This window comes from Colletotrichum navitas, assembly GCF_030913465.1.
Source record: "Colletotrichum navitas strain CBS 125086 chromosome Unknown LY79scaffold_37, whole genome shotgun sequence".
Lineage (NCBI taxonomy): Eukaryota > Fungi > Ascomycota > Sordariomycetes > Glomerellales > Glomerellaceae > Colletotrichum > Colletotrichum navitas.
The window spans coordinates 1-22,189 of NW_026850583.1; the positions used below are offsets into that span (position 1 = coordinate 1).

At 55.0% G+C, this 22,189-nt stretch overlaps 9 protein-coding genes across 9 annotated transcripts; 3 read left to right on the top strand and 6 right to left on the bottom strand.

Annotated features, from left to right (window-relative positions):
- Nucleotides 1–515: 515 nt before the first annotated feature.
- On the bottom strand, nucleotides 516–1,989 carry LY79DRAFT_670437 (alpha-1,3-mannosyltransferase CMT1; the record flags this gene model as incomplete). Its single annotated transcript, XM_060563778.1, has 2 exons — nucleotides 516–1,795; nucleotides 1,866–1,989. The coding sequence occupies 2 exons, from the start codon at nucleotides 1,987–1,989 to the stop codon at nucleotides 516–518; spliced, it is 1,404 nt and encodes a 467-aa protein (XP_060413151.1).
- A 989-nt stretch (nucleotides 1,990–2,978) lies between these two features.
- Nucleotides 2,979–5,104, top strand: LY79DRAFT_236106 (uncharacterized protein). Its single transcript, XM_060551701.1, has 2 exons — nucleotides 2,979–3,633; nucleotides 3,686–5,104. The coding sequence occupies exons 1-2, from the start codon at nucleotides 3,197–3,199 to the stop codon at nucleotides 4,935–4,937; spliced, it is 1,689 nt and encodes a 562-aa protein (XP_060413152.1). The 5' UTR covers nucleotides 2,979–3,196; the 3' UTR covers nucleotides 4,938–5,104.
- Nucleotides 5,105–6,172: 1,068 nt separating this feature from the next.
- Nucleotides 6,173–9,442, bottom strand: LY79DRAFT_517286 (uncharacterized protein; the record flags this gene model as incomplete). The annotated part of the gene is made up of 2 exons (XM_060554915.1): nucleotides 6,173–7,900; nucleotides 7,955–9,442. 2 exons carry the CDS (start codon nucleotides 9,440–9,442, stop codon nucleotides 6,173–6,175), a joined length of 3,216 nt encoding a protein of 1,071 aa, XP_060413153.1.
- A 1,228-nt stretch (nucleotides 9,443–10,670) lies between these two features.
- On the top strand, nucleotides 10,671–11,722 carry LY79DRAFT_517321 (coatomer epsilon subunit; the record flags this gene model as incomplete). The annotated part of the gene is made up of 4 exons (XM_060554924.1): nucleotides 10,671–11,064; nucleotides 11,126–11,268; nucleotides 11,320–11,558; nucleotides 11,614–11,722. 4 exons carry the CDS (start codon nucleotides 10,671–10,673, stop codon nucleotides 11,720–11,722), a joined length of 885 nt encoding a protein of 294 aa, XP_060413154.1.
- A 1,826-nt stretch (nucleotides 11,723–13,548) lies between these two features.
- On the bottom strand, nucleotides 13,549–14,252 carry LY79DRAFT_236136 (uncharacterized protein). Its single transcript, XM_060551702.1, has one exon. The coding sequence runs from the start codon at nucleotides 14,108–14,110 to the stop codon at nucleotides 13,628–13,630; it is 483 nt and encodes a 160-aa protein (XP_060413155.1). The 5' UTR covers nucleotides 14,111–14,252; the 3' UTR covers nucleotides 13,549–13,627.
- Nucleotides 14,253–14,884: 632 nt separating this feature from the next.
- On the top strand, nucleotides 14,885–15,940 carry LY79DRAFT_517474 (2,3-diketo-5-methylthio-1-phosphopentane phosphatase; the record flags this gene model as incomplete). Its single annotated transcript, XM_060554944.1, has 2 exons — nucleotides 14,885–14,984; nucleotides 15,069–15,940. The coding sequence occupies 2 exons, from the start codon at nucleotides 14,885–14,887 to the stop codon at nucleotides 15,938–15,940; spliced, it is 972 nt and encodes a 323-aa protein (XP_060413156.1).
- Nucleotides 15,941–16,569: 629 nt separating this feature from the next.
- On the bottom strand, nucleotides 16,570–17,066 carry LY79DRAFT_556500 (uncharacterized protein). Its single transcript, XM_060558024.1, has one exon. It carries the CDS (start codon nucleotides 16,991–16,993, stop codon nucleotides 16,823–16,825), a length of 171 nt encoding a protein of 56 aa, XP_060413157.1. The 5' UTR covers nucleotides 16,994–17,066; the 3' UTR covers nucleotides 16,570–16,822.
- LY79DRAFT_236201 (uncharacterized protein) lies at nucleotides 16,918–19,880 on the bottom strand. Its single transcript, XM_060551703.1, has 3 exons — nucleotides 19,615–19,880; nucleotides 18,668–19,546; nucleotides 16,918–18,581 (listed from the first exon to the last, which is right to left on the bottom strand). Exons 1-3 carry the CDS (start codon nucleotides 19,698–19,700, stop codon nucleotides 17,090–17,092), a joined length of 2,457 nt encoding a protein of 818 aa, XP_060413158.1. The 5' UTR covers nucleotides 19,701–19,880; the 3' UTR covers nucleotides 16,918–17,089.
- Nucleotides 19,881–20,799: 919 nt separating this feature from the next.
- On the bottom strand, nucleotides 20,800–21,521 carry LY79DRAFT_556502 (uncharacterized protein). The gene has a single exon (XM_060558025.1). It carries the CDS (start codon nucleotides 21,315–21,317, stop codon nucleotides 21,036–21,038), a length of 282 nt encoding a protein of 93 aa, XP_060413159.1. The 5' UTR covers nucleotides 21,318–21,521; the 3' UTR covers nucleotides 20,800–21,035.
- Nucleotides 21,522–22,189: the final 668 nt, after the last annotated feature.

Genomic DNA, 22,189 nt, shown 5'->3' on the forward strand with positions numbered 1-22,189 from the left:
CCACCACTATTAAAAGTGTAGACAAAATGTTATTGGCCAAGGACATTATAGGTTAATAGGCCAAAGTAGATAATGTTACTATATAAGCATTGAATTTAGGATAGATTTCCCTGCCTAATTAGGGACAACCTAATAGTATATATATTTACCCTTCAAGGTTGTGTATTAGGTAAAAGTCCGTAGTGATAGTTATGGATAGCGAACTGTACACTTGCTGACTTAGCTAGGTTTCTGTTCTTCTATCTATGTCTGCCCTCACTAGTTTATCTATAGAATAGCAGACAAGATCCCAAGTTCTCTAGTAGGTATAGTATGTGCTAGAAGCTAGACAAACTTGCGTAGATCATGCGTATACGCAACTGTACATTAGTTCACAAGGCAATAAGAACCGAGGGCGCAGGAATCAGATGCTTTGGGTATAACGCTGTCCGAGCAACCGGTTCGGGGAAAGGAATAACTGTTTTAATACTAGATCTTGTTATCATCCACGAGACCGACCATGCAGTTCGCGGGAACTATTCTAGCCCCTGATTCCAGGGCTCCCACGTCTGCTTGTCGTAGCTGGCCATGCACTTGACCTTCTCGGGCGGATCGGCCTTCCAATCGACCTTGAAGTCGTCGTCCTTGTCCTCGTCCCCGACCCACTGGCTGGTGTACCCCTTGGCGGCTTTGATCTTGCGCCCGGCCTCGTCACTGTATTCCAAGTTGACGCTCGGCACCACGGCGATCTTGCCGAAGCCGGCGTTCCACATGTCCTTGCAGAACAGCTGGGGCTCGCCCTGGAAGCACTCCCCCGGCCTGGGGGCGCGGAACCGCACGAGGCGGTCCAGCAGCGGGCGGGCCGTGACGGCGACGGCGCCGTTCCAGCACGAGAAGACCTGCAGCGGCTTGTGGCTGGCGAAGCGCCGGCGCGACGTCTGCTCGTTCCAAAAGATGTTCCAGGCCGAGTTCCAGTTGCCGTCGGGGGGGATCTCGAAGAAGGAGTCGCCGGCGATGGTGCGGCTGATCCAGACGTCGTAAAAGGTCGGGTCCGCGCCGACGTAGGTCCAGTCGAATGCGCACGTCATGTCGGCCCCGAGGTACAGGCGCTGGTGGGCCAGCTCGAGGATGTCCTCGAGGCAGGCGGCGACGTCGTTGAGGAAGAGGACGACGGCGTCGGCGGCGTAGCGCGCGGGGTCGGCGACGAGGGGCGCGAGGGCCATGTTGCGCAGCTCGGCGAGCTTGGGGATGCGGTCGCCGGCGCCCGGGTCGAGGTCGCTGCGGGAAAAGTGGTACTCGGCGCCGAGCCGCTCGAGCTCCGGGCGGAGGAGGTGGAGGACCTCGTAGGTGCCGTCACGCGAGTTACCCTCGACGACGGAGAGCACGCAGTTCTCCGGGCCGAGGAAGCGAAGGGCCTCGACGATGGAGCCCATGAGCCGCGGGAGGAGTTCGACCTTTTGGCGGATGTTCAGGGCGATGAAGTACTTGGGCTTCCTCTTCAGCGCGGCCGAAGGCTTGAGGTACTGGTAGCGCGCAGTATCTGGGCGGGGGCAGTCGAGGCGGGGCATGGACTTATCGTCCGCGTCGAGGATCGCGGTGATGTACTTGGGCGCATTCTTGAGGTGTTCCGGGTCGCCGTCCGGCAATGCGGAGGCGGTGTCATCGTTATCACCGGGCAGCGGTGGTATCGGCGTGGGTGTCAAGACGGTGTCAAGAGTAGGATTCGGAGTCCGGGTGGGGCGGAATGTGACAGTTGATGTTGGGATGTGGATGGCATGGCTAATACTGTGATGCGCAATGGTGTTTTCAACCGAACCTGAGGGTTGTTAACATACTAGTGCTTTTCTTTTTGGCTGGTAGTGGAGAGATTGATGGCGTGGACTTACGGAAAGGCTGGTACACAACATCGAGATATGCACCTCCATAAAAGAGATCATAACCAACGAGGAGCGCGATCACCGCTAGACAAGCAGCGATGATCTGTAGACCGTGGACAAACATATGTCTCATTTCGAACCTACAGCAACTTCTGCCTAGCTCATTTCGCGACACGGTATACTGTAAAGACAGGCGGACGGTCGGCCACCAGGTAGGGGTGGGAAGCGTCGAGTTGGGAGAGTAGAAACGAAAGACACATAAGCTCCTACCCGGAAAGCTTGGTGCGCGACCTTCTCAATTCATATCTGCGCCTAGCTTCATGGCCCCCATGTGTTACAACAAACACATCACATTGTTCGTACGCCCATGTCTTTGAGCAAGCGACGATCAGCTAAATTGTGGTAGGTACGGATAGTGGGAAGGTAGGGTCACATCAAAGCGTCGCCCCCATTCTAGCCGTAGAGTGATCCACTTTCGTGCCAGGGTATGTGTGTGAATCGAATCTCAATGGGTAGTCAAGAGGGTCTTTCCTTCTTTCATACGGGAACACCGTTTTGGCACTGTCAACACTGAACTTTTTCGAGACGATAACGAGACTGATTCGAACCTGATGCCAGAATGGAATATCGACATGCGAATAGCCTCACTTTCCAACAGCCAGTATTTGTTTTTGACATCGCTGACCAGCGAGCTTGCGCCGTTGAGCCATCCGCTACTGTCCAAGACATGCCGGCGAGCGGCGCAGCGGGGGGCGCCCACCACTTACGTATGCCGGCCGAAGTTGGGCCCATTTATGTTGCCGCGCGAGTACTCCATTAGAGGACCAATGAGCATCACCGTCTAAACGCTCACGCTCACGGTTCGGTTGGAATGCTTGCCGTACACGAAGCGTTTATGCCCTCGAAAGACTCAAACATCGCACATGGCCCCTGTGTCCCGAAACGACACCTGCGCGAACTCATGGGTGTTTTCGTCCTTGACCCAGTAGGTTAGGCTTCCGACTAATCATGTCATGTTGTTTAGGCAAGCAGGGTCTGCGGGACGGGAAGAGCCCGAGTTAGTACCCCCATCCGTCCGTGTTTTTGGGACGATAAATCGTTGCCAGCTGAACCTGCCTTCGTGTGGGGTGTCGCTTGTCTTGTTTAAAACAGTTGGACCGGCCCCCTCTTGGACCAACACAGCCATGGCTGGTACCCCGCCGTCGGGGACGTTTTATGTCCTATTCCCTCCAGACTACCAGACTTCTTCATCATTGCTCATGTTATCTCGTCCTGTTCTGGCTTTCTCTTCCTTCGGCAGTCGGAATCATTAGACAGTGTCAACTACTCGGAATCCCCTCATGACACTTCACAACGTCCCCTCCTTCTCCTCCTTCTCCTTCTTCTCCTCCTCCCACTTCTTCTGTTTCTTCTTCCTCCTCCATGGCGCTCCCACGACCACAGCCACTCCTTGGCCACGAGACGAAAGCGTACAGCCCGCGCCTCAACCAACACCACCTCCCCATATGGTACAAGCGAACTACGGAAGGATGAGGCGGCAGTTGGAAATGGACCTCACGACATGTGGCTACTCTGATGGGAATCCGACTTTACCAATCACAGCACTCGAGGGGTTTCAGTGCCGGGTCGATGAGGGAAATGGTCTCTGGGGACTTTGCAACTCCGGCGTGCGGGAAGTTTCCGATTGCAACTTCCCGGGCTACTGCTTCGACACACATACTTGTGAGAAGGGTTGTGGGAAGACAGACCAGGGCTCTAACGCCATCTCTACAACATGGTAAGTGCCGCAGTACGCATAAGTCCATCACAGATGCCTAATTTAAATACAGTACCCAGTCCGGGCAATACTGCCAAACCAATCTGCTTGCATTTCAGGCAGACATGACGTTTACCGAGATCGGCTGTGGTCCAGCTGCGACAACATACAACTACTTTCTAACTGCTACCGAGTCAGGGGAGAGAAGGGCAACGGCTACTTCTTCCAAGTCTCAAGCATCTCCGACTTCTAAAAATATTCCATCACCCATAGATATATCCAAAAACATCAGAGATTCTGGTTCGAGCAATGCATTGGCGTCAATATCCAGCGCGGTCAGCCCGGCGCCTCAGCCTGTAGTGTCGTCTCCTTCCAACGAAACCACTCCAAAGCGCTCGAAGCTCAACATCAGTGCCATAATAGGAGGGACTCTCGCTTGTTTGGCCCTTATATGCATCACCATACTCGCGGTCATATACCTTGTACGCAAGTACAGGGATGAGGAATCAAGCAGACAGAAGCGAAGCATCTTCGGTCCCGAGAATATAAATGGCACCAGACCATCTACCGACAGCAGCGTCGTCAACTTACAGGAAACCCAATATCCGGACCCTCCAAATGACAGGATCCATCCGAACGCAGGTTGGGGCCCCTCCGAGGCATACGGTAGCGAAGTTCAGCCGAACCCCCACGGTCCTTGGGAGGTACTGAATGAGGAGAGACCAGTGGAGCTTTCGGACGACAACCGTCCTGCCGAACTACCGGACCATAGCTTTCTCGAGTCGCTACCGACAATTGCACAAGCTCCAACGAGGTCAGACTCATGGCGGCCGAATGATGATGGCGCCGCGTGGGGTGATCTGAGACCGCCTCCAGTAATGAGAGACAGACTGCGCTGGGCAAATAACGCAGCTGCTTCCCAGGGCGTAGAATCAGTTCCTTCTCCTCTTTTCTCCAGGAAGAACGTGTCCAGAGGATACCGCAGCCCAATCATGGTGCCCGATGATCAGAGGGCACGCGGAAGAAACAGGCTGGTTTCATCCAGTTTTGCATCTTCACTATGGCTGAATCGGAGAGCGGATGTAAGACCACATTCAACGCCCAATGGAAGACCGATTGTGGAGCCAACCCTACACGTCAATACGGAGAGCATAGAGAGAGAGAGCACAGAGAGAATGAACACGGTAGACTCGCTGCCTTCTCAACGAGGAATGTACCGGACGCGCTCGGCAACTGCTAGTATTGCTTCGAGCGGTGAAATCTACACGAGCTCTCCAAGAGAAATGAGATCACTTATGGAACGTTCACAGGACCACGGTTCTTGAATGATATCCTGGTATGTTTCTCATTCCAGGTCACGTGGGCATTGATGTTTGCTTTTACTGGCGAGGTCTTGAAGATGAGGAGAGAAGTCTACCATAGCGATGTGTTCGTAATTTAGAGGGTCCGTTCCACGAACATTTACTGATCATCATATATTATATCTTGCGGTTTCTTTCTATCTCTTTATTAACGGTTTTTTTTCTCTTCTCATGAACTGGAGTGAGGGCCTTGATCTTTGCATCCCATCGTCCAACCAACCACCAGTCCAGTGGCTACCAGTGCGGTCTGCAGTAGCCATGGATTGTCTTGACAAACTTGGTACTACTTACCCGCGGGATGCATGAACCAGCCAAACATAGCAGTATAATTTATGGCGGAGAGGCAGGCTTCATGTGGTCTGGCCGTTATTTACTCGTCGTACGTTCACCAACGATGATGCCAAAGCACGAAATTCGTACTTTGAAGCCTACCAGTACTGATCAGTATCAATCAACTCTTTTCCATCTTGTATCACCGTTCAAGTCGAGGGTATCGTTCTCCAGCGTATGGTTTCAAATAGTCTCTTGTATCGACTTCATGACTAACTAACTAACTAGCCTTCAGTCTGAAAGCCATGCGCGGTTGTGTTCCCCTGTTTCCTGTTTGTCCATTCTGTACGTCCCAATGTGTGTCCGATGTCCGTTCCTCACCCTCAAACGGGGTATCTCATACATCAACAAGAGCTATGCCTGTGAAGCCAGTCATAGCTGTGACGATTCCGGGTTCTTTCCAAGGTGGAAAGATCCAAGTCGTACTCTGAACAAGAAAAGGAAGTGCCGCAGAAGAGAAGGGTGCGCAGTCTCTGCCAAGCTAGAGAAATATTCCATCTCTCGGTACTCTGACAAGTCAACTTAATAGAAGAGAGCCCATAGGTCTTAGTTTCCTAAAACCCAAAATGTTTTTTATGAATGTTTTTCAATCTTTTTTCTTTTTTGCAAAACTTTCCGATGACCCAAAGCCGGTACGTCGCACACTGGTTCAAAAAAGATGGCAAATCGACATCCGAGAGCTGGGAGCAAAAGGAAAACAGATTTCACCATGCCGCTTTCCGCCCGCGAGGATGCTTCGACGACAAGATGCGTGTTTTATTTTCGTCTTCGTGTCCACTGCAGAGGCAAAATCGACAGCTGGCAAGCGTTGGGCACCAAGAAGAGACGGCGTTCCGGTCCGTAGCCGTTCGTCAATCCTCATTCGTTTCTCAGAACCAGTCAGCGTCGTAGCCAGGAGCAGGGCTGACAGGAGCAGGTGCAGGGGGGGCCGTAGCAGCTCGTCGGAAACGGCGGTGCTTGCGCAGACTCTCGACGGCAGCTCCATCGTCGGCGCTGGATCTGTCGACGCGTCTGCCTGCTCCATCGCCACCGCCTTCGGCGGCACTGAGAGTCGTGGGTGCTACAGGTGCAGCACGGATAGGGCAAGGAGGCGCTTTGGATCCCTCGTCCGGGCCGGGAGGGTTGGGATAACCGATCGGAGGGGCGGGGTACTGGTCAGCGGGTATGCCGTAGCTCTTGAGGACCTGGTGGCGCTGTTCATGAGTGAGAGGAACGGGGTTCACGGAGTGCGGTAGAGCATGGTAGTTGGTCTGCTTGTAGGCATAACCGTACGAGAGGGCCTCCTCGTGGTAGTCGGCATCGTTCCAGGGCTGATCATGAACTTGATCCTGGACGCTGGTGCCTGCTCCATCGCCGTAGTCCGAGCTGTAGGTCGAGCCTGTGTTGGTGCGAGTAGTCGTGTACCGGTGGTCGTTCTCCTCGGAGAAGAAGTCGTCCAGTTCAGCCATTTTCTCGCCGGTCGTCATGGGGGCGTGAGAAGTGGCCGGGGTAGGCGGTAGAGCCGTGGCGTTGGGCAGACGAACGGTAAACCCCTGGTGGTGAGCGGGAACAACCACGGTATGATGCGTTATGTTCGAAGTGACTTCGGTGGTTCTCATCGAGGAACCGGTCTTCGAGCCAGTCATGGCATCTTCAAGCCGCTTCTGCTTCTTCTCGGGTGAGTCCTTGGCGAAGGCATCGTAATCTTCCTGAATGAGAGTCTGGTACTCGTCTGCGGTGAAACTGCGGCGTTGTTTCTCTTCGTCGTTGCCATTTGAGGAAGTAGTGTTCGGCTGGGCAGGTGTGTATGAAAAATTCTGAGAAGAACCTTTGGACTGCGCGGTGGCAGAAGCCGCCGAGCCATAGTGCCCATAAGCCGATTTGTTGTCGAAAGCGTCGCCATCCTTGTGCATCTCACGGGCTCGGCCACCAGCACTCACAATTCGGGGATGAACTGAAACAGAATCCGAACATTGAACACTAGTATTGAGCTTAGTAGGAAGAGTGTTGGATTTCTTGTCCATGTCGTAGTCTGAGTCATCGTCGTCGTTGAACTCGTACTTGTTCTTGGCATCGGCATGCTGGGCCTTGGGCCAGCTGAAGTTGACGGCGCCACGACTGCTGTGAGTAGAGGAACCGCTGGCGATTCTGTTGCTGGTTTTGCCGAAGCCAACGCCGAGAGTCGCAAAATCTCCAGTGACCATGCGGTACTTGTTGGTATTGACAGACAGCGCACCGGGGGGCAGAGGGGTCTTAGCCTGAGTCGGAGTGGTGCTCTTGACGTCGATCTTGTCGCTTCCAGTAAAGGGCTTCTTCATGCGCGAAGGAAGACGCAGCGGTGCAGGCTTCAAAGTATGGGAAGCGATTGAGCGCGTGGCGTAAGCCTCTTCGTCAAATTCGGGAGCAGGCTGCTTCTTCTGGCCGAAGCTGGGGACGATATCCTCTTTCTTGATGTTCGTCTCAACGGCGTCACGAGCAGACTTGTAATTGACGCAATGAACGATGTTTCCATCTGCGTGAGCAGCGTCGACGCGTTCGTGGGAGCGCTTGTTGAGCTCAATTCTCTTCTTCTCAGCCTCTATAGCCTTGTCCTTCTTGGTTTCCTCGGTATCGGAAAGCTCGTTATCGGAGACATGGAGAGCGGTTCGCACGCCTTTCTAGAACGTATCCACCTCCTTCGGGTCTCTCTGGACGAATTTGAATGACTCCTCGCATTCAGTGGCCTCGGGGAGGGCTTGCTGAACTGTCGATTTGGTAATCGGCTGAGTGGGGTTCTTTCGCTCAAAGTCCTCAAGGAAGACTTTGGCAGCAGCCTGATAAGACGGAGTGAGGTATTTGTTCAGGTAGAACGGGTCGCCATTAGACGAGCCAGTGCTCCAATTATCACTCTCGGAGGAATCATCAGCAAGGGTCTTGTCATCCTCAACCTTGGTTGACAGAGTGTTGTGACGCTGCTTTGGGATCGACTGAGCTTCTTCCACGGCAGCCTTCGAAACGGGTTGATTGATTGACTGATCAATAGGCTGATCATTCGACTGAGAAGAGTCGATATCAGCAATCGAGGTATAGTCGCCGTCAACGTCAGCTGGCGCATCGGGGTCTGGAAGAGATCTCCAATAGTCGATCTTAGCAAAGATCTCAGGATACTTCTCACGAAGTGACGGTTCATCTCGAGCGACCTGTTCGTTCATGGACGATGAGGCGACTGCAAGAGTGTTGGCGATGGAGTTATCCAGCTTGGCAGCCTTTTGAGCCTTTTTGTCAGCTTTCTTCTGTGCCTTCTTCTCTGCTCTTCGAGAGGCCTTGGTGCTTGTCTGTGTCGCTACAACCTGGGCTAGCTTCTTAGGTGACTCTCCGAGAGCCTCTTCGAGGTAAGCGGCCGCCGCAGAAATGACTGCATGCTTGGCCTCGCGCTCTTCCTTGACAGATGGGTATTGCGCTTCGAGAGTGTCGGTAAGGGAGGCCAGCTTGTTCCAAAGCTCAACTTTGGCGGCCTTCTCCATGGACTTGCCACAATCCTTCTCGAGAGGAAGGATTTTCGTCTTCTTGTCGATGTAGGTTGGAGGGATGTAGTCTTCGAGGCAGCGAGCAAGAGGCTCACCCTTGAAGAACTCCTGCATTTTGAGGAGCTCGAGATCGACGTCGCTATTGTCAGATTTTCCTTCGCCAATATTGGGAGGCTGAAAAGTCTGTGGCGAAGCAGCGCTGGTGTCGGCATCATCGGCGAAGGAGGCTTTGTCCTTGTGCTTGTCGACAACGGGCGAAGAGGGAATGAGGTGATGATCCTCGTGATCAGCCATTTTGTCGGACTTCTCGAGAGCGTCCCCAGCGCTCTCAAACTTGGCAACTATGGCTTTGACTGAAGAAACGGTTGATATCTGTCGATTTCGAGGTAGGGGATGAGGTGAAGGTAAGCCAGGAATGACGTCTCGTTTGCGATGAAGAACGCTCTTGCTCTCGGGAATGGGAGGAGGAGAAGGGTAGTTTTTGTCAACTCCAGAAGCTGAATCTTCTTGAGAGAAGAATGAAGAAGCTTTCCGACCAAGGTTCGAAGAAAATGAATCAGGAAAGCGGGCAACAGGCCTCTTTCGATCGAGAATACAGGGCTGCGGAGTGCCTCTGGGAGTGTCGAAGCCTCCTGTTAACTCACGCGGGTCCATATCTTTGAATCTTTGTGATAAATGGCCAATGAGACGAGTTAAATTGTGCAATACCTCAGCTGTAATGAGAGTGAAGAGGTCGTTGAGCCCGATATTCACGAAAGAGGCGGGCACGAAGGCCTAGAGCAAGCTGGTGGCAGACGGCAGCAAACAGGATGAAGCGTACCCGTAACCAAAGACGGATTCTCATGTGGAAAATTGGCGAGTGAAATAAATATTCACTGATGACAAAGGATAAAGAGAGGATGTGAGGAGGGAAGGGAATGTGAAGAATAATGCTTCTGTGAATATGAGAGGGGTCAAAGGGGAGTGAGGCGAGATAGATACGCAGGCGTTGTCTGACTTGTAAGGATGGGAATGAGGGAAAACCAAATCCACTTGGAAGGATCCAAATATTACAGGCGTGCCTTCCTTGATGCTCTCATTGTAGTGTTATTGACCCCATCTGAAAACCCTGGTCTGCATCTAACTAGAAAAACCTGCTGCCAGGGCATAGCCAGCCCCGGAATGCCAAGAGAACTTTCATCACAAGGGTCATGTTGAATGAAATCAATAGAGTTTACAGTTCTATGTATACTGAATCAAATTTTCCTATCGTCTGTCATTACAAGATGTATGCTAACCTGCTCATCAAGCATGAAGACGCGTTGTAAACGTACTAAGGAGGTTCGATACTGGCTCTTGTCCGCATCGTTCGCGATTTCTCTCCATTTAATTTTCGAAGTACAACTTCCTATTGAGTGTATAAGCCCCAATCGAAGAATTTACACTGCTGAAGTCACAGTCCTTGGATCGCTTTGCAGCATCTACATGCCGAATACCGCGCAAAGGGACCAGGAAGGAGAGTGATAGAGCCGAACACGTCTGATACAAATTGGTTAGAAAATGATACATTGAAGTCTCTTTCTGTGCAACTTAGTATTTGGAACAAATTCGTAAAACCAAACAGCATGTTCTAAGCTCTATCCCGGCGTGAGCCCTTGTTGACGGAGGCTGTGATCACGAGGTGTTGTCTGGATGGTGTCGTTGGTATGGCCTCGACATCGACGACGCACAGACCACTCGTCGGGTCCACATCCCGGCCGGCATCCTCCGTGCCTTCTCAGGGTTCCACGTTGCTCAAAGTCCCCCCACACCAGTTAAGTGGTCGAGAGGAACACATCGCATCTGGCTGTCATTTGGCATCAACAACCAACGACGAACTACCACTTCCAACGAAACCGCCAAAATGGACCCCTACTCTGCCGAAGGCGAACTGATCAACATCCACAGCCACTTCCACCAGGGCCAGTACCAGGAGGTCATCGACTACGACACCTCCGCCCTGTCCCCCGAGAATGAGCTTCCCGCTCGCGTCCTGGTCCTGCGCGCCCGCGTTGCTCTTGGCCAAGCCAAGGATGTCCTCGCCGAAGTACAGGGAGAGAAGGAGCCGGAACTGGTAGCCCTTGGCGCACTCGCTGAGAGCGCCCTCGGCAACACAGATTCTGCCGTGAAGACGATCGAGAAGCTCGCCGCTTCCGAGGGAGCCAACACTACAGTCCAAATTGTTGGAGGCACAGTTTTTCAGGCCGCGGGCAAGCCCGAGGAGGCGCTTGCGCTATTGTCGCAGCACCAGGGAAGCCGTAAGTTTGGTAGATGTACGCCTCATGGGATAACGCGTACTAATTAATGTGTGGTTTGTAGTTGACGCTGTCGCCCTTATCGTCCAGATCCACCTCCAACAGAACCGCAACGACCTCGCCCTCAAGGAGGTCACCGCCGCCAGAAGATGGGCACAGGATAGCTTGCTGGTCAACCTGGCCGAATCGTGGGTCGGTTTGCGACAGGTACGATGACCAAGACCCGAGTCCGGCGACAAAATACTAAAGAGACAACAGGGCGGAGACAAGTACCAGCAGGCTTTTTACGTGTTTGAGGAGCTCGCGCAGGCACCGGCTACATCGTCGGTCGTGACCCTCGTCTCCCAGGCCGTTGCAGAGCTGCACCTTGGCCGAACAGAGGAGGCACAGGCTGCGTTAGATCAAGCACTTGCGAAGGACGCTAACTACGCCCAGGCCATTGCCAACCTGCTGGTGTTGACAGTGATCTCGGGCAAGGATCCTAAGGAGTTCACGGAGTAAGTTCCGATGCGTCCCCCATTCCGAGACAACTGGCTGACCAGGTGGGTACAGAAAACTGAAGGCGGCGGACCCTCAGCACCAGTTCCTTGCGGACCTGGAGGAGAAGAGCGCACTTTTCGACAAGGCGGCGACCAAGTACAGCGCCAAGGTGTCGGCTTAGGCTGTAGGGTTGATGTACTGCTGATGAGGCATAATATTAGGCGTACGGTTTAGAGGAACTCAAATGGACACAACGGCTCGGAAAAGCGCAACGAGACCCCCCGAATTACTACTTTCCGCTTGAAAGATACCCATTCCTTCGTCCTCGCTGGGAGTCCGATTGTTTACCAGTTGCGCGCGACCCCGCCCACGCCACCAGTGATCAGCAGGGCTCGAAGGGTCCATTGTTTCGTCGGCCTCATTTGGCCAGCTTTCCGTTCGGGGGCGTGCATAGTTAACCATGCGGAACGACAGGAGGCCGGGCCGGGAAAGGCCGGTTGGCCGAAGCCTCGCACCAAGGTGGCGGATCGATGGCTTTGTACATTGGCCCATAGGCATCATGGCTATCCCATTCTTTACTAGTAACAGCCACCGGCCGGATGGCTGATCCTCACATCCCGAGTCAGGGCTTGTTCTAACCATAGCAAGTACAAGTTCGTGGCAGGCATTGTGGGCTAGGGCTTGCCTGCTGGACTACTCAAATGAACGTGCGGTTCAAGTTGTTGCTGACGGAGCAGGTTGTCCGGCAGGAACTTTCAGCTAGAGCCATGAGAGATAGCCACAAATTGTTGCCACCATCTTTCGCATCGCACAGCATCGAACTTCGTCCCGCCGTATGTCGTTGTGGAGCCAAGGCAAGACGTCGAAGAGGGTCATTCAGAGTCTTGCGTCGATTCGCGTGGCTCGAATAGATTCCAACCCCCCCAAGACGGTACGATGCAGCTACCCTGATACGATATGACGAACTGCTCGGCTCAATAATCGCGCAAGCACATGCAAATGTCCCTTAAAGGAAGACCCAGAACCGTCATCGGTTTGGCGAAGACGGCCAAGGCTGCGAGCCAGAGAGGGGCTCGCCGTGGTTAACATCCACGACAAGAGTCCCTACTGGTCAGATTCACCTTTTGCGCAGCGTGTGCCTCTCTGTCTGTGCTCACCGCCAAAGCGGGCATGGGTGTCGAATGACTAACAGAGGGATGGATGCCTCCTCATGCAGTCGCCGGCAGAGTTTCTTGTTCTGAATGTTGCGAGGCTAGCGACATACCAGACGAAGACGAATGGGAAGCCTGGGCAGCTGCAGATGGGATGGATACATTGGAGGCTTGTTAGCCTCCCCAGAATCCTCGGCCTGGACTAGTTCGATGTGGACGCTCAAGCCCCTTTCTCAATGCATATGCCGTCTCCACGGGCCTCGGGCTAGACAAGCTGGAGTGCAGCAACAGTGCAGCAAGACAAACTCCCGGACGAGTCAACAAAGGCAGCTAACTAAACATGGTCCTATGCAGCGCGCTGCTGTCGCGTTACGATACAAAGTTACTTGACTAGCGCGCCTTGGAGGTTAAGTGCATCGCCGAAACTGCGTGCCGGACGCGAACATGGGCATTTCTCAGCAAAGTGCCCCCACCCGGGACGGAATGACATCATCGGACTTGGTAGTTTTGAATCTTCGATTCCTCGATCTTTTCCCCGTCTGCCAACCAAAATGCCACATGCCCCCAATTTCTCTCCCGACGCCAAAGACGGGTGGGCCGAGAGGACCTGGAATGGCCAGGTTCCATTCGTGCCAGTCCCTGCACGCATCATGGAAAAGCCGCGGGGTTCCTCTACGCTACATGCAGCAAAGTCTCTCCGCATCCTCGTTTTTAGACTTCCCTTCGATCCTTTGCCTGCTCACTCACCTTGGCGCACGCAGAAGAGGGGCTAGATGAAGACTTCGCCCTCGGTGGCATGGTGGCATGTCGTCAGGTCTCAATGACCTAATGTGCCCTTCCCATCCTTCCCAGTGCACCGATGTGGTCAGGCTTATGGTAAAGCGGCCGTCCGGGGCTGGGATGTTCTGTTCAGTCGACGACTTTAGACGGGTGTATCATGTCGTATCCCGAGCCCCCCACGCTCGAGTGAACAGAGAGCGCGTCGACCATAGTATCGGATTCAGCAGCCATTCATCAGCCGGGGCGATGGATGATGTCTCGAACAGTCGGAAATGGTTGGGTTTGGCCACACTGTTTCTGATTACTGCCACTTGAGTCGATGTGCTGACGGCCAGATCTGTCATTCCACGCGCGGGCCCGTTCCGTGTGCGGCATGGTTGTGGGAGTTTCTCCTGGCGATCAGCAACAAGAGGCTCTGCGACACCAACAGCCACGAGTCTTGGGTTGCCAGGAAGCTCCGAGCGGCCAGTCTGCTGGTTTGCACACAGCCCAATCTTGAGACTGCCGGCCGTCTTTCCGGAATGGTGTGAGAGCGTGGCAACACAGCGTGACAGCCTTTGCCATCTATCCACGCGCCTCAGCTCCTCCTGAAAGTCCAGATCCGAGAGGAGACGGGCGAACGAGAGCCACCCAATCATCCCGATGGGGCAGGCCGCGGCTCCTTGATCGCACTACGCTCCCCGATTGGGCATGGTCCGGAAAAGCCAGATGCCTGCGAGTTCTGCGAGACGCCGTCATCGTATGTAGCCTCCGTTGGCGACTGCTACTCTGCTTCTGCAATGCGCCCGTTTAACGCCGTCCGAGTCGGCGCCCTTCGGCCGCTTGCTGTTGTTGTACATTGGAACCTCCCGGAAGCGGCTTTCCCAACCCCCCCAAACGTGCAGAGTCATGTTGCCGACGGGCGGGCGCGCAGACATTGGCCTAGCCGTGCTTTTTTCTTCTTTTTCCTTCCGATGGTCGTCTCTGCTCTGCATGACCAGTTTGGCGCGACCTGACGTCTCCTCCCGTGTGTACTCCGTACACTAAGTTGAGTTGCGGAAAGGACGGGGGCAGGGGGGTGAGCCAAACCTCCACTAGACGTTCCAGGGCGTCATCGTGAAAGGACCGGATGGATGGCTCTGCGCCTTTTCCCCTTGTCCTTTTTTGGGAGAAGGGGGGGTTGCCGCTACCGCTCCCGTCCGGCAGCGGCATCGTGTGTATGTGTGTGGTGTGCGTGTGTGGGCATTGACTTCTATTAAAGCTGGCCGCGTCCCGTTGAAACTGATGCGCGACAACTCTAATAACCCATCGCCTTTGCTTCCTCTACGATATTAGTCCATATAAACGGCCTACGTACGATACCTTTGCCATCCCACTTGGACCATATCCACCACTTGAAGCAAAATCAAAACTTACCCACATCAACCCTCACAATGCCTATCGCCATCTCTCCCGGCACGGTCAAGGCCGCCGCACAGTCGCGCCTGTCGTCCGTCACCGAGAACAAGAAGCGCAAGATCATCTGCTTCTCAGGTACGAGCTGCGACCCCTTGCGGGCCTACAAAAAAAAAAAAAACCTCATCGTTTGACTAACAAAAAACCGTCGCTTCTTCAAAGACTTTGACGGCACCATCTTCATGCAGGACACCGGCCACATCCTCTTCGACAACCACGGATGCGGCTCCAAGAAGCGCGAGATCCTCGACGAGCAGATCAAGACGGGCGAGCGCTCCTTCCGCGACGTGTCGGAGGAGATGTGGGGCTCCCTCAACGTCCCCTTTGACGACGGCTTCGAGGTCATGGACAAGACGCTCGAGATCGACCCGGACTTCCGGGAGTTCCATAGGTTCTGCGTCGACAACGACATCCCCTTCAACGTCATCTCGGCGGGCCTGAAGCCCATCCTCCGCCGCGTGCTCGACACCTTCCTCGGCGAGGACGCCTCGTCGCACATCGACATCGTCGCCAACGACGCCGAGATCACCGACGACGGCTCCGCCTGGAAGCCCGTCTGGCTCCACGACAACGAGCTCGGCCACGACAAGGCGCTCTCCATGGGCGAGGCCCGCGAGCAGGCCGAGATGGCGTGCGAGGACGGCACCATCCCCCTCATCGTCTTCATCGGCGACGGCGTCTCCGACCTCCCCGCCGCCCGCCAGGCAGACGTGCTCTTCGCCCGCCGCGGCCTGCGCCTCGAGGAGTACTGCGTCGAGAACAGCATCGCCTACACCCCCTTCGACACCTTCGCCGACATCCAGAAGGAGATCGCCCGCATCCGCGCCGAGGACGACAGGAAGACGGGCGGCAAGGGCATGCCCGCCGCCTTCAACCCGCGCGCCAACATGTGGCGCCGCGTCTCGAGCAAGAGCGCCATCCCCCGCATGGTCGCCATCACCCCGGCCGAGGAGAAGATGTTCCTCTGGCCCGACGTCTTCAGCGTCGCCTCCCCCAGCATCGAGAAGGCCAACATCGCCCCCGTCTTCGCTTAGGCCCGCTCGTCGAGAGGCAGACATCTTTTATTTGTTTTCTCCTTTTTCCACCTTTTTTCCTGTTTGCCCTTTCTTCAGCGGTGTTTTCAGTGTACACGGATTGCGGGGAGGGTATGCATAGCGTGCGCTTGTTGTGTATATGTGCGTGTGTCAATCTAAAGGGGCAAATGGATTCCATTGGGCTTAAAGGCGTTTTGCGGGGAGAGGGAGGGAGGGATGGGGGGTGAGTGCTCTGGGCAAATCGGGGACATTGGGAGTTTTATTTTACAAGATCCGGATAGATGATCTAAACATACATAGATAAAGAGAAGATAAAGATTGGGGAGAAAACGTGTTTCGTCATTCCACAAAGCCTATCGTGTCCTGGAAGCGAAGTGCCGACGAACTACAAGAGGTAGCACGTATTCATCATTCATCCCAAGCGATACTCCTTGGAAGACCGTTTATCTCCAACCCAACCTTCGAATCCCTTTTGTCTCTTGCCACGATTCTTCTGTACTACTTTGGAGTTTGAAGGAATCTCGGGCTGCATTCGAGCCCGCGATCCACGGATGGAAAGAGAGAGAGAGAGAGAAGGTCAAGTATGGAAAAGGAATGCACAACACATCGAATTCGTGCCATGATGGCAAGGCAAGGCTCTTTTTTCAAGCGTCTCCAGTTCCTTGAGGCCCTCATCCAGAGGGCTCTCTATATTCTGCGTGCCTGACCAGCTGAGCAAAACACTAGGGTATAAACGTAGTACAACATCCGTCAGCGTCCTTGACCCTTTCAAGTCATACCAAGTCGTATCATCGCCCTCTTCCATATACCCATCGCAAAGTTCATCCCTATATATGTAAGTAGGCCTAGCCAGCTACTGAGCGGTCTTGCCTGCCGCTCCATTTAGTATACGCCTCCCCCCACCGCCCCAATCAAGGGGGAAAAAAACACTATAGAGAACCAACACCAGCCCCTCATTAACACCATTACCATGCCCCCCGAAAGCAAACTTTTGAATGCCGATATATGTACAACTGAGCAGAAAGTATAGAAAAAGAAGTAAAACAGAACCATGATCTGCAGAAGCAGGAAAACACCCCGAGGTGCAGCAGTCAAGACAGCCGACGCCCCAAGACAAAAAAAAAAAAGGAAAAAAGGGACAGATGGCGTCTACGCGTAGCCCTTGGCGGGGTCCAACACGCTCACGGCCTGGCTGGAAAACGTGGTATGCCCGAAGGTGGTTTCGGGGTCCTGGTCGGTGACGCCCCACGCGACTTTCTTAAAAGCCGCGCCCATGTCCCTCGCGGGGCGGTGGCACCGCGCGCTGATGACGGCAGAGCAGCTCCCGCCCCGCAACACGAGCGGGTTGCCCGCCTTCTCGCCGTCGACGCTCGTCGGCGACGGGTCCGCGCGCCGGAGACCGAGGCCGAGGACCAGTGCCACGGTGAAGACCATCAAGGAGAGGAAGTAGAGGAGCCCGACGCTGCTGAAGCCGATGCCGTAGATTGGGGCGGGGGGCTTTTCGTCCATGACGGCGGGGAGAACGTCGACCGAGACCATGAAAACGGCGTTGCTCAGCACAAAGCCAGCGGCGGAAAAGAGGCCCAGGAGGAGCCAGGAGTAAGGGCGCGGAAGGGTCAGGTAGAGAGAGGCGGTCTGAGCGCCTTGTGGACGCCCAGAGCTGACGCGGAGGGGGAGGGAGATGCCCGGCAATGCGTATTTGCTCATCTCGTGGGAGAGAGAGTAGGACGTAAGCAGGGTGTTGGTCGAGAGGTACAGCGCCGCAAGAAGGAGGTGGGGAAGGGCGGCAAGGATGGCGACGCCCGCGCGGGGAGCACTGCTGGGGAGGGTGTACAGCTCTTGAGGGCGGGCGCTGCCATAGGGGCTGAGCGAGGACGTCGGGCCTTGGGCGAGTGTCACGGCGAGTGCTGCGGCGGCGAGGCATGTAGGCAGGATCCAGGTGAGAAGCCAGATCATCCAGGTGGTGAGGCCTGGGGTTTGGAGCCAGAAGTGGTCTCGCGAGATCCAGTACTTTGCCTCACGGTACCCCCAGCGCCCTTGCTTGACATCGTCCTTGTCGAGGAGGCAGATGCCGCGGGTTGTATAGTCGGGCTGCATGAGGAAGGAGGTGACGGCGTCGCCGAGGGTGACGAGGGGCTCGAAGCCGGCAAAGAAGTAGACGGCGCCGATGGCGGAAACGGAGACGAGGTTGAGAGCGATGATGACGCCGAGGAGCGAGCCGTTGAGGATCACGGCACACGACTTGGGGCCGTCGGGGCGGACGAGGCAGTAATCCACCGAGGAGCTGTTGATCCTGATCCGCGAGGGATCAGACGGGTCGATGAACTGCGCGAGGGACGAGCCGGACTGTTGCGTCTGCAGGAGAGCGTTCGCGGGTGCGGTGACGTCAGTGACGAGGACGACGGCGCTGAAGTCGGACTGGAACACGCCGCCAAACTGCGCCGCGCAGGCGGCGTTTGTGAGTTGTGTCAGGTCCCCGCGGGAAGCCTGGTCCTGAAGGATGAGGATGTCGGTACGCGAGAGACCGCCGGCGTTGGTCTCGGACGCGTTGCTGAACTGCCCGGACGTAAGGAAGCCTCGCGTGACGAAGACGACCTGGTGGTCGAAGGCGGTTTGCGTCGAGAATATAATGGCATTATAACTGATCAAGGCGGTCAGTGGTGAGGCTTGTCAATGAAGAAGAAGAGCAGAGAGGAAAATGCGGGTTGGGGACGGGGCACAACGTACATTACTTGGGTACTAACGGCCGCAAGCATAATGATGACCGCCATGATGACCCGCGGTTTCGAGACGAAACGCAGATTCCTGAACGAAGGGATACCGATGTGGAGCCACCGCTTCTCGTTATGCGCCGTATCGACCTCGACGCGCGTGGGACTGCTCAGTACCTGAAAGACGTAGTTGGCGGCCGACAGCAGCACGGTGGCGATGACGTTGATGGCGACGAAGACGCCGATCTTGATGTCCCTGGCGACCGCGCAGTCACCCTCGAAGAGGCGGCTCTCGCCCCTGGCCATGCCGGCGACGGCGACGGCGAGCACCAGGCACACAATGGCAACGACAAGGATGAGGATGCCGATGACGATGTTCAAGGCGACGCCGGCCCTCCACCCTGAGCTCATTCTAGTGAGGGTGCCGTCAGGCCTCCTCTTCTCGTTGGGTGGCAGCATCCGCTCCAGGTCGTCGTTGGCCGCGGCCGTCGAAAGGGTGTTTGTCGTGGCCACATCGTAATATGCATGTTGGCTCATTCTGTTGGCGCCTCTGGGTGCATTCTCCTGGAGCATGTCGGGGCTCTGCGTCTGTCTGTTACGCTCCTCTCTCCTGCGCGCCATGGTCTCGGGAGTCTCTCCTCTGATGTAATTAATAATGTAGTCCGGAACGATATTCTCGAGGATCGTGACCGTCGAGTTGCGTTTTCCGGGTGCCCAGGTCGCTCGTCTCGGGGGCTCCGGGTAGCTGCCGGTGAAACCAGTGAAGCCGGTGAAGGCAGTGAAGGGTCGCGACTCGACATCGGAAGCGGAGGCCTGGTGCCGGAGAAAGGGCCACGGCACCGTCTGTCTGCTGATCGTGCTGTCCCTCTGGTGCGGTCTTTGGTGCTTGGGAACTCTGGCCACTGTCAGTTTGGCGCCGAAAATCCAGAGGCAGGAAACAGAGGAGGGCTGGCTTGAACGCACCTTTCTACCCTCTTGACGGTACCGTCGTCGTCCCAAACGTATCTGTACGACGCTCCATGATCTCTGGGTGGGATTACAACCTCCATAACCTTACGGACGACAGCAGCGTAGGATCGCACGCGCGGCACATAGATATGGATAGATTAAATAAGTAAACAGGAAAAAGAAGAAGACAAGGAAGTAAAGCAGGAGGAGGAAACGGCCGGTAGTGAGTGTCGAAATATTGTGTGAAGGAGCGGGTGGTATTGTATAATTCCTCAAGTCGGCCAATGCGGGACGGGCGTGCAGCAACGAAAGCCGAAAGAGTGTAGGCTTCGAAGCAAGTGACGGTATGTCTGTCTGTAATAGTTTTGTGTCTTCGTCTCGTCCGGATCAACCACCAAACAAGTCAAAACAGTATAGAGTTTTAGAGGGCGTGCAACTGACACATCTGGTGAAGGAGGCGGGATGAGGATGGGAAGAGGAAGAGGACATTCCATGGCGGAGCGCAAGGATTCTGCAATCGTCTTGTATATGGCATATGGCAGAGGGGACTTGGTCCGACCCTCAGACGGCCGGCTGGCAGGGGCGCGGGAGAGGCTGCGTGGCAAGGTGCATGGACATCGGATTTTTGGACTAAGGGCATGGGCAGATCATGGACAGGGGAGGAGCCATGTTTGTTTGGAAGAGGAGGAGGAGAACCTTCATTCGTTGGAGTGGAGGATTCGAGACATGCAACGGGCTGGCTACAAACCCTCCCGTACTCGCTTTCTCTCTCTCTCTTGATGCCGATGGGATGGATGCGTGAGCGCCGCAGTGCAGACCAGGGATGAGCAGGGGTTAGAGAGGACAGATGGGACAGGACAGCAGGGGGGGGGCGCCTCTGGATAATGCCCGATGATGGAGGAGGGGAGGGGAGGGGCTGGCAGGGTACCAGGGATGTTGACGGCACGAGGCTTGAGATGCAAGATGAGATGGCAGCCCTTTCGATGCTTGGTGAGGGGTGACCCAGCCCGATCCGCTTCCCTCACCTCTGGGTACTCTAATGGATTGGATGAGATGAAAAGAAGGGACGGAGAGGGTCCGTCTCAGTTGCAAGAACCAGACCGGCCACAGTGCTTTGGGGGTGGGGGGGTGGGCTGAGGGGTGATGGGATGAGCAGTTTCTTGGGATCGAGTCTAGGACCGAGACGGGGGTAGCCTCGAACGGTTCGATAGTCTGCGAATGGAAGGTAATAGAACAGGTGGAGGGAAATGTTTAAATAGGAAGGAGAGAAAAAAAGATGAAATAAAAATTGTTGATTGATACCTTGTCCCGCTTGCCTGACGATACGGCACCATGGTTTGTTTTTCGGCGTTTGGGAAGAAGAACAAAAAGACCCAGGGGATTCGAACATTGGTCGACTCAACGCGCCCCCGTCGTCCGCGTCAGTAATTTAGGAATCACCGACGGGACCAACTGACGGGCAAAGAAAGGTTCGAGCGGTTTACTGCCTCTTTCCTTTTTGGAAATCGGGAGTGAGGCCGGGCGGCCAGACTGCCATCGGCGGCGCCACCGAAGGCGTCTGTCTGTACGTGAACGATGGACGACGATTCGGGAACTACGGCGGGCTGGTCGATTTCGAATAGAGGAAGGGGTCCGCTGCGTGGGTATTGGTATCCATCCTTACAAGGTAGGTACCGGTGGTATTGTATTGTACCTCGTCCAGACGAAGGCTCGGCCATGTTGGGATGCAACGATAAGTTGGCCGTTGCCGTTTCAGACCAACAAGCTCAAATTTCCGGGACTGGATGCAGGTTCCAAGTGCCGGCATGCGCTGGAAGGAAACGGTCAACCGATCAACTGATGACGGGCATGTAGCAGTAGTCTGCCTGTCTGTCTGCACGGCTTTCCCCGGGCTTCCCTCCTAGCCAGGTACTTTACAGGGGGTTAAAATGGCTCGCTCGCTCTAGTACACTACCCACCTACCTACCTACCTACCGGTACTGCCTACCTACCGGTACTGCCTACCTTACATAGCAGGTAGGGTAGACTACCAAAGCAGGGTGCGTACGATGCGACCAATGCGTCGCCATATCGCTGTGCATTCGTCCCCTCCCTCTTTGCAAGTCGCACCGGTTCTTCTTGTTCGTCTGGCTGATACGGTGACGGAATGTCTCTGAAATGTCTCTTGACATGGCAACCGAAGGAGCACACACCCTCTCTCGCTTCCTCGGCTCTGCCGGCTATTGGCGAGTCGAGTCAACCATCAGACGCAACATCACGACTCACTCTCAAAAGGAGTGGGGCACCTTCTCCCTCCAGATCAAGCCTCTTCGTTCCGCCATGGAAGGCATGATCGAGTCCGTCTTGGCAACACCCAGCGGATAAAAAACCTCCATCCTTCATGCGATACCCATCTCAACCCACTCGAGGCTCAGTCATCCCTGCCGGATATCCCCCTCATCCCTCCATCGTTAATCCCTCCTTCCAAATCCTCAATCACCACCTAGAGGCCATGTTTCAGTCGCTAATATGCACCCAAAGGGGGAAGAGGGAACAGCACCACACACACCTTTATGCGCACAGCCTCCAGGGGCTTTGCTTGATCTATTAG

What these genes read in the sequence shown, in the direction of transcription:
- LY79DRAFT_556502 (XM_060558025.1), bottom strand. Translation starts at nt 21,317, where the DNA reads ATGGCCGAGCCTTCGTCTGGACGAGGTACAATACAATACCACCGGTAC.
- LY79DRAFT_556500 (XM_060558024.1), bottom strand. Translation starts at nt 16,993, where the DNA reads ATGGTTCTGTTTTACTTCTTTTTCTATACTTTCTGCTCAGTTGTACAT.
- LY79DRAFT_236136 (XM_060551702.1), bottom strand. Translation starts at nt 14,110, where the DNA reads ATGATTGGGTGGCTCTCGTTCGCCCGTCTCCTCTCGGATCTGGACTTT.
- LY79DRAFT_236201 (XM_060551703.1), bottom strand. Translation starts at nt 19,700, where the DNA reads ATGGAGGTTGTAATCCCACCCAGAGATCATGGAGCGTCGTACAGATAC. An exon ending in ACCGTCAAGAGGGTAGAAAG is followed by an intron (nt 19,547 to 19,614) that starts GTGCGTTCAAGC and finishes GACAGTGGCCAG; the next exon opens with AGTTCCCAAGCACCAAAGAC. An exon ending in GCCGTTAGTACCCAAGTAAT is followed by an intron (nt 18,582 to 18,667) that starts GTACGTTGTGCC and finishes CGCCTTGATCAG; the next exon opens with TTATAATGCCATTATATTCT.
- LY79DRAFT_236106 (XM_060551701.1), top strand. Translation starts at nt 3,197, where the DNA reads ATGACACTTCACAACGTCCCCTCCTTCTCCTCCTTCTCCTTCTTCTCC. An exon ending in AACGCCATCTCTACAACATG is followed by an intron (nt 3,634 to 3,685) that starts GTAAGTGCCGCA and finishes ATTTAAATACAG; the next exon opens with TACCCAGTCCGGGCAATACT.